Here is a 12,225-nt window from a genome sequence, read left to right on the forward strand (position 1 = left end):
AAATTTCATTGACTTGAGAATATAATCCAAAAGGTAATTTTAGATTATAAAAATTCTTTTCAGATTTAGTCAGTTGTGATTTCAATAGTGATTCTATTTTTTTAATGATCTAAAAATACTGGAATAAAGTTTGGATCTTGAGAGCATTCTGAAAATAGGTAGAGGGTTCCATTATTGTTTGCGGCGGATTAGATGGTTAGGGTATTGAGAGACTAGTACCTGAATTCTGATTCCAGTTCCTTGATTAGGAATTCTAGGAATACCATGAAAGATGATGAAAAACCTTGTCTAGAGAGCTCTAGATATTATGTAGTTAAGAATTTCCTACACATTGATCGACTAAACAATTGTTTAGTTTAGTAGCCTTTATTGTACTTTTTACCTGTTATTTAAGATGCACAATCATGACATGCAAAAGCGTTAAGAAATTGTTTTAGCAAATGTATGAAATTGTTCATTTCAACTTTTTTTCGTTTCCCCAACCTACTTATTTTCTTGGTAGGCAGGTACTGTACTGTAATGCTGTTTATGTATTCACCCTCTTGTTTAGGTGACGGTAACAAATCATTCTTAGCAAATTACTGACTGTGTTTATCAATTGGTAATCTTGTAGTGAATGATATTATCCACCCTAAATTTCTGTAACATCAGGGGAAATGGGTGCTCAGAAAATATGAGGGCATGATCGAAAGAGAAAGGAGAAACTCGATCTTTGGTTGTAAAATTGAGTAAATTCAATGCTAGCAGCTGAAGCAATGTAAAAGAATTTTACTTCCAGGCTGGTAAGCCTAAAACCATTATACTGTATAGAACAAACTTATTGCGGTTGCAACATGAATCTTCCATCCGCAGGAACAAAAGTTGGCCTCCAATGCCAACCAAAATTATAGAATTTGCTAAAATTACTTCCTTAAAGGCAAATGAATTTAGGAGCCTCTGTATTTACATGAATGGTACGCTACACTACTGGCTGTCGTTAAGCCCTCTTTAATCTGGTTTGGGTCATAAAAAGATACCTTCTGACTACAAGAATTAAGACCCATGTGGTCTTTGAGATCTTCTCCTTTATCATTAGAAGCAATGCCGAGCTTAGGACAGTTTTCAAGATTTGGGCTTCTAATCCTTTGTAAAAACCCAGCAGGCCTTCTCTTTTCCAAATGGAATAGAGTGCACCAGAAAGTGTCTTTTGATTTATTGATTGAGCTTCCTTTGTTTCATCATTATCATCTGATTCTGCAGCTTGAATCATGACCTTACACCTGTCCAACATTCATAAAATTGTCAACAAATCTGCAAAATCACTAGGTAAGTTAGTCTAGAATATCAGGTTCTGCATCATGCAGCTTGAATTTCATTGGATTTCAAAAGAAAATGTAAGTTACTACTTCAATCAATGAATTTCCGACAAAAAAAGAAATAATAGGGTACTGACTGAAAGAGGATGCCAGATACGATTGACTAAATACCTTATAGCTGGGTAAGTCAAGAACGTTGCAACACACTTTGAGACTGCACCGAGTACAAATGCAGAGAAGGCTGAAAGAGACTCTGAGGATGACTGTGTACCTGTTTTCTCTTTTAGCTGCCCCTTAAGTAGTCTTTCTTTCAATTGATCAAATGCAGTATACTGCACAAAATGGAAAAGGAAAAGATTTATTCCCAGCTTAGTTCATCCTACAAAAAGTCAACTGGCGCTGCTGCGTAGAAATAAGGATATAAAATCTAAACTTTAAGACATTGTAACATCATGTTTGCCATGATGGGGCTTACTCCCCACATTGTTAAGAATCTCGGGTGGTAAGATGTTCCATCAACTCATAAACCAAATCATACTAGCATAATTCGATCTTCAGAATCTCAAAACCATTCAGTAAGTCAACTACACTCAACAGACTTGCTATTCATACAACCAATATTGATTAAAGCAGGGTCAAGTACCTGAATAGATGGATTTGAAGTCAATAGAAGAGATATGCCAAGACCATCAAATGCTTCCCTCCAAGAGCTCTCTGAAAGTGTCTTCCAAAGTCCTTTGGACTTCCCAAATTCACTTGTCTGCATTCTTGAGGATGCTGTATCCAAGGGCTGATAAATTAAAGTTAGATTCCAATATCCAATGGTAACACAAATTGGAATGCTCATTTCAAAAGGGTCAGCAACAGAACTGCAATGGATACAGGGGTGAAGGTTAAGAAAAAAAAACTCCCCTCTATTGTAGCAAATGAATATATTCTGGGTGATATCTGTTACCCTTTTACTTTTCCCTTTGATTTCTAGAAATGTGAAGGTTTGGATTTATTATTGACTTTTTCAATAATTAATTTCTTTTTCCAATTATGACTCTCCTCTAAACAAACCAGTTTTGAATTCCAACTTCCCAAAGAAAGCAATGACAGCAATATTGCAACTTCCAAAAGAAAGCAAAATGCAATATTTACCCAGCTAATACCTGAACAAGTTCCGTACATGGTAATCACAGTTCTATTAATGAATCTAACAATAAAAAGATCTTAAATTGCTCAACCAAAAGAACTTTAACACAACATAATATGAAAGATACACAAGCCAGACTCCCTAGAAAAGAAATTTGTACTCTGACTATAGAAAACTAAATACTCAAAACATAACTACCTGTGTAATTATAACAGTACATGCCCCGGCAGCGGCAGCAACAATCAAGTTTGCTTTTGTACCAATGGCCTTGCATCCACTTTTCTCCAAGTACAGCCTCTTAAAGAAGCTGTATCCATAAAAATAGATAAACTGTGAAATAAAAGACTGCAGATTTTTTGTCCCAAGACCCTGGTATAATGAAAGAACTTGACCGGTAGAAATTGCTTCCCACAGAACATCAGAAATGTTCCTGCACGAGCCATGGCATATGTCAACACAACACAAATAAAAAACATACCTTTGTTTCTGGACTGAATCAATGATAATTCCTCTTAACACCAAGATTTTTACGACCATAGCCACCAAAGTGAAACAGAAAAAAAAATGAGTTCTGAGAAATAACATTTCCATTAATATTAAAATATCAGTTATTTTGATTTTCAATACATGGAAAAAAATCGTTTGATAAGTTCTTTATCTGAGACAATCATACAAACGAGTCAACCTTAATTCACCACATCGAGCTTAATTGGTACGAAAAGAAAAATACTAAAACAAACAGCTTATACGGAATTTCGTATAAATTTGACTAATTTAGTTTGCTAGATAAGCATACAACTATCTCAAGTCTCAACATAAAAAGATTTGACTTCCTTTGACCATTTAATACAGATCAAACTCAAATAAATTTCTTAGAAACAAAACCTACCTTCAATTAATTTTTCCAATTATCATAAATTAAGATTCTTGATCATCCTAAATCATTATTCTCAAAGAAATTCACATACAATCATAAATTAATCAACTTTAAATTGAAAAACAAAAAATCATAGTAAAGCAAAGAAACAAATCCAGAAAATTTTGTGTACGTTGGACCTGTATTTTTGTAGATGGTGAGCCCTAACTTCAGCTTGATACTTGGTTTTACAAGTGTCGAGAGGGTATAAAATGGTGGTGCTAACCAGAGCTCCAATGGCTCCCGATGTTGCCTCTGCCAAAGACTCTACATCAAACGCCATCTTTATTTTATCTTCTTCTTCTATGAGAATATCCAATCCAAGAATTAGGGAGATGGGTAAGGATCAAAAAGAGGTTCAAGTGTAAAAGAAGATGAAAGGAAGAAGTGTTGGGCAAAATTTAATGAATCTTTTCAGGACTCTGAAGCGTGTCTGGGTTTTTTCAGGATTTTGTCTTTTAACGGTATGGCCTCTGGGCTTACGCCATCTTCTTTGGTTGTGTTTGCTGCAACTAGGGGCGGATACTGGTAATCCATATTGCCGGTCGGGTCGCCCGTTTTCTTAGATAAATTAGAAAGGAAAAAACTTGCTTAAAGTTTTTTAAAAATTCATAAAATTCTTTATTAGAAATGTATAAATAAAATTTAAAATCGAAAATTAAAAGTAATAGATTAAAAATTTTCATTATATTGATCAAGCGTACAAATTTTGAAAAAATTTTAATGAATTTTAATATATTTGTTAAATAGATATTTTTAATAAAAGTATTGACAAATTTTTTTGTTAAATGAATATCGATCAAATTTGAATTATAAATAATATTTTTAATAATATTTTATATGTTATTAATCTTGATATTAAATTTTATCAATCTATCATTTTGAAATTTTTTATTAAAATTTTTATTAAATCATTTAAAAAAAATTTCACAAACTTCAATTAAATAACTTTATGTAAATTTTGTCCAAACACTATAAATGTTTAACTTTTTAGTGGCATTTTTTTTAACGTTTAGCGACGTTTTATAAACGTCACTAAAAGATTTATGATGTTTGTAAAAAACGCTAGTCAAAGTAATGGTTATACACGCATCGTAAAAAATAGCGACATTTTCTATAAAACATTGTTATATTAGCGGCATTTGTACGTAAAAAATACCATTATATTAGCGGCATTTGAATTTAGAAAACGCCGTTATATTAATGGTGTTTTGTATCTAGAAAACGTCGCTATTTTAGCGACGTTTGTATCTTTGAGATATCGTTAATTTAGTGACATTTTTATCAAAAAAAAGTCGTTACTTTGGTAGCATTTATATAAAAAAAATACCGCTAATTTAACGTATTTTCTAGTAAAAGCGCTATTACTTTTAGTGACGTTTTATGGTACAAACATCATTAAATTATTCATTTAGCGACATTCTTGAACATAAACACTACAAAATTAAAAAATGTATTTTTTTGAATAAAAAATTTCTGTAAATAATCTTCACAAACGAACTTAAATTTAGAAACTGAAATTAATATAAACTTAATTCACGTTCAAATATGCATCTAATTAATACAAAATTTAATAATTAGTATAATAACATTCAAATGTTTTTAATACATTAACAAAATAAAAATTAAAATGTATGAAATTGATGACTGCATAGATTTTGAAGGTTGCCAATTGATGAAGAAAATTTTCCACCTTGGTCACTAATGTGCTAAAAAACCTATTGAATAATAGCATACAATTTTTAACACTTCATTGTAAGCTTTTTTTATATTAAAAAAGATAAATATTTACTAAATATAATACCTAAGTTGGTGGACCACCGAGATAAGTTCCTGAAAATTGTTATTGCATAAAATTCATAAGATAATTGAATTGATCATGTAACTGCTAAAATTTTGCATGCTCTTGCTCCATTCTAGCACGTTCTTCCTTAATTTTGGCACACTCATGTTCTCTTTCTGCTTCTATTTGCTTTAAATATTGTTGCATAGCTTGCAACTCCTCTCTCAATATCAAAATGTCTCGTGAAGATTGACTTACTGAGAATGTAAATTGCTAAGAGCTACATCCATAATAGGTAGATGGTGTTAGACCCAATCCAAAGCCTCGGACCCATCCATGCCTTTCTTTTCCAACAACTTTTATGAATATTCAATTTTTTAATTCTTGTATGTTGAAAAAACCATCAGATGCCACTTCAATCTCAGTAACCATTTTTTTCTTTAGCTTTTTTCTGTAAATTAGTCATAAACAATTATCAAATTTAATGATTAATTGATAATATGTTAAAAAGAGTAAATATTTACTTTCTGTTAAAATAGATGTTACAAATTACCACAATTTTTTGTGTTTCGACATTCATGTAAAATCCATCTTTTTTTGTGTGTGTTAAGTGAAAAAGTTTCACACGTCCAATTTTACCGTCAATCTCAATCTCCTATAGAAAAACATATTTTTTTATATAGGATACATATCAACCGCAACTTATTCATGCATATCAAGCTTATCAATCAAGTTCAAAAATTTCAAATAATTTTAATATCATGTATTGATATTTTGGCCCCTTAATAACATAATAGTCTTAAAATAAATGCAAATAATAAAAGAATTTTAGCCTTTCACACATATCGATCATGGCAACCAAATTCAATTATTTGGACAAGTTTAATATCATGGATTGAAGCCATTCAAACTGTTGAAAGCCATTCAAAAGTTTAATTTCTATTTTTGCCTTTAAATTTATGCCTTTAAAGATAAAAATAGTCCCAAATAGACATAAACGACAACTTTTTCACCCATATCAATTGTAGAAACCAAGTTCAATCAATCGGACAAGTTTAATATCAAGTATTAAAGCTATCCAAACTGTTTAAATAGAACAACAACAAAAAATTTGTATTTTTACCTAAATAGACATAAACAATAACTTTTTCATACATATCATCTGTGTCAACTAAGTTTAAAACTTTCGATAAGTTTAATATCATGTATTGAAACTATCAAAACTATTAAAATAGAACAATAACTATTAATTTGCATATTTACCTTTCAACGGCACAAAAAGTTCATTCATTGGAATAAGTTTAAAATCATAAACTTACTATTTCCTTTTGCTTTCTTGCAAAACTTTTTGATCCACTTGTGTGGCTATATTTCTATTGCTTTTTGCTACCAATCCCAATCTGTTCTCTTTCCTATCATACAAAATAATTGCATATATGGTAGAAATACAAATATTACCAACTTAAAGTATAAAACACTTTCATTATTTCATTCTACTATACAAAGTTATAAATTAGTACCTATCATTTTCTTGAGAACCAAAATCTAACTAATTGTTCATATTATCACCTAATTACATTACGAGGTAGATTTTTCATCATCGCCTCAACAGTAGTATTTCGATCGAAATACTTATTCTTCAAATTATGCTTATAATCTTTCCATTTCTTTCCCAATGACTTAAGCATAAATAAAGTTGGTATTTCAAGTACAAATCTTGATTGTAATAATACAAAAAGAAAAGTTTTAATCAATAAACCAAATTTAAAATAATTAATTTTTTTATATGTAATTAATTATACTAATACCTCAATAAAGTTTAAAGCATCAGCCTTAACTTCTGCTGGAACTTTGTGCATGTTTCATAATGAATAGGCAATTTCATTCCATTATGGGCAAACATGCCTAGAAATCCAGCCAATAGTTGAGCCTCTTCACCAATTCATTGCCTATCAAAGTTTGCAGACACTACAATACACTCGTTCGAAGGTAGTGCAAACAATTCCTTCAAAGTTGTCCAGCTTCTAGTCCTCCGTTGACCATTGTTATCGACTGTTAAAAATAAAAAATAAATTTGTAAAATGGCAATACTTTTATCATTATAATCAAATTCTAAATATGGGGTATATAATACCTACATTCAAATTTAAAGCATAATCAATTGATGGGATACTATCTAAACCTGGACCTCTCATATTGTCAGATCCAATATCAGTTGAAGGATTAGAAATGACTGAGTTAGATCCGATAGTACGTTTATTCCTTTTTAAAAGATTTAGTCCATAGCCAATATCAACAAGTGCCGCAGACGATTCTAAACTAATATCTCTTATATGTATTCCTTTCACTCTACTCATCCACATTATAGCTTACCTGCATTATAAAAGTGAATATATAAAATATATTAGTTTAGAACATATATAAAAGTCATTGAAAAGTTAAGAAATTATAACTTACGATATATAAATAACATATCAATTTAATTAAATCAAAAGATAATATATGATTTACAATACAATAAATATACAATAGCGAATGCGACAACTTTTTCATACATATCATTTATTACATTATGTCTTAAGCACTCGAATTACAAAATATAGATGATCCATCATGGTTCATAAATGTCTTCATTAACATCTTCGTGGACCCACTGAGTGTAAGTACTAAAGATATTTTCATCCAAGTTTTGTTCAGCAAAAGGATAACATTCAGTTCCATGTTCAATATCATCTCTTGTATCTAACCCCATATCAAATAAGTCTCTAGGTGTGTTTCGAAGAACAACAAACCAACCCAATTCTTTGGGATCTTCAGAATAAAAACTTGTTTGACTTGAAATGAAAAAACATAAGGTTCATCAATGAATTATTGTCTAGTTTGAATTAATCAAGAAAAATTCACAAGTGTAAATCCATACTAATTTTTCTTAATACCTCTCGCACTATTCACATCAGCCCAATCACACTGAAATAAGACAACTTTTCACTGGCCATAGTAATCCAACTCAATAATGTCATTAATCATGCCATAATAGTTAACATTTCCATCTAAAAGGTTTATGTCCTTAGCACTAGCATAGCTAGTAGTTGATGAAGTAACAACAACTCCTGAATTTTTTGTACTTTTAAATCTTTCATGGGATTTAATGTGAAATCTAAATCCATTAATGATGAAACCTTTATATCATTTCACAATCCTATTTGGACCTTGTGAAAGACACTTCACCTCTTCACTAACAAACCTTCCACTCCAAACTTATAAAAATGGAATAAATATATATATGTTATTAATGTTAGTTATACCATAAGCATTATATGTAGATTTCTCATAATGGGAAGTATGGCATTACTTACAGTTGCTCCTAACCATTCATGAAAGTTTTGGTGAATAACTTATCAAGCTCTCGAGGGTTTGATCATCGATAATATGCAGGAGCTCTTAAATTATTTCTATACTCATTACAAAGCATCATGATAAAATATTAACAATAAAAAAAATTACAATAAATTATACTTAATGTAATGAATAATTTCCTTGCTAAAAAACTTACATGCGAAACGATTCAATAGAGTCATGATGGAAAAAAATATATCGATGTGCTTGTGCCTAAGATTTATCATCTAACTCTACCATTTCAGCTTTGCCTATTGGTTGTCCAAAACTTTGAAAAAGATAACTGTAGGCAAAGTCAATATGTTGCATACCAACATTTCTCGATAGTCTATTAAATCTCATTTCAACATCTTCCAAATAATGAGAACAAAATGTTATACACTCTTCTGCTAAATATCCTTCAGCAATAGAACCTTCTTGATAGCGTTTGTTGCGACAATAAGACTTTAACCTCTCCAAAAACCTATCGCATAAACCATTAGTCATATATCTTTTTAACTAGAGTTGCATGATCATCAATAAAAACCTAATCAACCTATTAAACAATAATACATTTCGATAAGATACATCCATCAATAATAAACTGGCCCACCGACTTTTGCCTTATATGAAAAGTGGATAACTAAATGTATCATAATATTGAAGAAGTTTAAAGGGAAAATCTTCTCTAAATGGCATAAAGTAATCACGACTCGATTTTGAAATTTGTCAAGCTCTTCCACAGTTATACATTTCCCATATAGAGATTTAAATATGTTACTCAATTCAATTACCACAGAAGTGACTTGCTTTGATATTGATGAACGTAAAGCAATTGGAAGTAAGTCTTGCATCAAAATGTGATAATCATGGGACTTCAATGAAGAAAGTTTTTACTCTTTTAAATTCTCAAATCTCGATATATTTGATGCATAGCCATCCGAAACTTTGACATTTTTCAAAACCTTGCAAAACACATCTTTTTTAGCTTTAGAAATCCCTAGACAAGCAATATGTAATCGATATTTGCCATTAGAATGCAACTTTGAATGAAAGTCAAGGTGAATCCTTATATCAATTAGATCAAGCTAACTCTTTAAGTCATTCTTTTATCTTCTATTCACATTAAAAATTGTCTCGATAAAATTTTGATAAATATTTTTCTCTATGTGCATCAAATCAAGGTTATGGTGTAATAAATTATATTCCTAATAAGGTAACTTAAAAAAGATACTTTTTTTTTTCATAACTCAGACTCATTGGGGTAATCTTCTTCATCATCCTTTTCATCACTTTGAACATTAAGATCACCAACTTCAATATCAATATCACTAACTTACGTAATATAAGGCCAGACACCTTCAAAGATGTCCCTCACTCTTTTCTTTGATGGAGTCATTTTTCCATAAGTGAAATTGATATCTTTTAACTTTGACAAATATATTAGACCAACTAATGGATAAAGGCGATCTCTTTAACTCTTCAGTTCCATCAAATAGATGTTTTTGGAATCTAAATTGATGATTATCATCTAATCATCAGTGATGTCCCATATAACATAACATCCTACCATTAGGTAACCATTTTGAACATATCTGTGCAGCATAACATGGACAAGCATAACAACCTTTTGTACTCCAACTAGATAAATTCGCATAAGCAAAAAAATCATTGATAGTCCATAATAAAGCAGCACGTATATTGAAGTTTTCTTTTTTTGATGCATCATAGGTCTCAACTCATTCTCATAATTACTTTAACTCTTTAAAAAGAGGTTGTAAATAGATGTCTATATCATTACCCGAACCTTTTTTCCTAGGAATTATCATAGACAATATGAATGACTGTTGCTTCATAGCAATCCATGATGGCAAATTATAAGAAATCAATAAGAAAAGAAAAGGGAAAGGGAAATAAATGATGGGTTACAAATGGGTATTTCAGGAAGACGGGTTTTGGAGAAAATTATTTAAACCAAAAGAAATCATGAATTGCAAAAGTTGAAGGAATAGTCGAATGAAGTAAAAGCTAAAGTAAATAACTAATGAATAGTCAAAATAGGGTTCTAAAAGACAATGCTTGAATACTAAAAGCTAAAGGCAAGGGAAAGTAAATTATAGTTGGTTTAGAAATAGAAATAGTAAGATAATGAATATGAAGCTTAAAGTTGGTGATTGGATATGCTAAGTTTAAGGATAATTTTATTGGACTGAATAATTGAAGGCGTTTATGAAGAAAAATGCCTTCAATAATTTCCTCCTAAATATTTTTTGAATATATTATAGGCACCTTCAACAGTGTCGTAGTAGAATTGTTTATGATTATTTAAGGCGTTTACACCCCAAAAATGCCTTCACTAGTTTCATCTAATTTTTATGACATATTTATTGAAGGTGTTTTTTGCTTAATACGGCTTTAATAATTCTTTTATTTTTATCTATGAATATCAGTAAAGGTGATTTTCTACTAAACATACCTTCAATAATTTTCTTTTAACAATTGTTTGGGATTATTAAAGGCATCTTCTATACAAAACACCTTTAATATTACACTAGGCTAATTTTAAAGGGGTTATTGAAGGAGTTTATTCTAGAAAAATGCCTTAACTAATTCATTTTAATTTTTTTAAAGAATTTATTGAAGACTTATTCTAGTGCAAAATGCCTTTAATATTCTATTATTCAAATTTTAAAATGGTTAGTGAAGGCATTTATTCTAGAAAAATGCCTTTACTAATTCTTTTTAATTTATGTACATAATTATTGAAGGTGTTTTTTAGAACAAATGCTTTCAATAATTTTATTTTAAAAATTTTTGGGATTATTAAAAGTGTCTTCTAGTGAAAAACGAATTCAATATACCAGTACTCAAATTTCAAGATGGTTAGTGAAGGCGTTTATTTTAGAAAAATGCCTTTAATAATTCCTTTTAAATTTTGTAAATAATTATTGAAGGCATTTTTTTTAGAACAAACCTATAATAATTTCCTTTTAAAAATTTTTAGGATTATTAAAAGTGTTTTCCACTGAAAAATGCCTTCAATATTTCACTACTAAAATTTTAAAATGGTTAGTGAAGGTGTTTATTCTAGAAAAATACCTTCACTAATTTCTTTTAATTTATGTACATAATTATTGAAGGTGTTTTTAGAGGACAAACACCTTTAATAATTTTATTTTAGAAATTTTTGAGATTATTAAAGGTGTCTTCTAGTGAAAAACACCTTCAATATACCAGTACTCAAATTTTAAGAAAGTTAGTGAAGGCGTTTATTCTAGAAAACACCTTCAATAATTCTTTTTAAATTTTTTACATAATTATTGAAGGCATTTTTTTAGACAAACACTTTTAATAGTTTCCTTTTAAAAATTTTAAGATTATTAAAAGCGTCTTCCAATGAAAAACGCTTTTAATATTCCACTTATCAAATTTTAAAACAGTTAGTAAAGGCATTTATTCTAGAAAAATGCCTTCACTGATTCCATTTAATTTATGTATATAATTATTGAAGGTATTTTTTTAAAACAAACGCCTTCAATAATTTTATTTTAAAAATTTTTGGGATTATTAAAGGCGTCTTCTAGTGAAAAACGCTTTCAATATACCAGTACTTAAATTTTAAAACAGTTAGTGAAGGCATTTATTCTAGAAAAATACCTTCAATAATTTTTTTTAAATTTTATACACATAATTATTGAAGGCGTATTTTGAGAACAAA

General features: G+C 29.7%; 1 protein-coding gene across 2 annotated transcripts; it reads right to left on the minus strand.

The window, feature by feature from the left end:
* Positions 1-748: 748 nt before the first annotated feature.
* On the minus strand, positions 749-3,857 carry LOC111307937 (peroxisomal adenine nucleotide carrier 1-like). Of its 2 annotated transcripts, none has more exons than XM_022906291.2 (5): positions 3,490-3,857; positions 2,632-2,863; positions 1,939-2,085; positions 1,467-1,627; positions 749-1,259 (listed from the first exon to the last, which is right to left on the minus strand). In XM_022906291.2, exons 1-5 carry the CDS (start codon positions 3,630-3,632, stop codon positions 977-979), a joined length of 966 nt encoding a protein of 321 aa, XP_022762026.1. In that variant the 5' UTR covers positions 3,633-3,857; the 3' UTR covers positions 749-976. The 2 variants fall into 2 exon arrangements, with proteins under 2 accessions (XP_022762026.1, XP_089607992.1); XM_089751866.1 differs by lacking the exon at positions 3,490-3,857 and adding an exon at positions 2,912-3,292 and having other exon boundaries at positions 2,632-2,740.
* Positions 3,858-12,225: the final 8,368 nt, after the last annotated feature.

This window comes from Durio zibethinus, chromosome 22, assembly GCF_047325235.1.
Source record: "Durio zibethinus cultivar Kanyao isolate XHJ-2024 chromosome 22, ASM4732523v1, whole genome shotgun sequence".
Lineage (NCBI taxonomy): Eukaryota > Viridiplantae > Streptophyta > Magnoliopsida > Malvales > Malvaceae > Durio > Durio zibethinus.

Excerpts from the sequence above, each read along its gene's own strand:
- LOC111307937 (XM_022906291.2), bottom strand. The coding sequence starts at position 3,632 with ATGGCGTTTGATGTAGAGTCTTTGGCAGAGGCAACATCGGGAGCCATT. Across the intron at positions 2,086-2,631 it reads GTACTGTTATAATTACACAG|CCCTTGGATACAGCATCCTC; the intron begins GTAGTTATGTTT and ends TTAATTTATCAG. Across the intron at positions 1,260-1,466 it reads TTGACTTACCCAGCTATAAG|GTGTAAGGTCATGATTCAAG; the intron begins GTATTTAGTCAA and ends AATGTTGGACAG.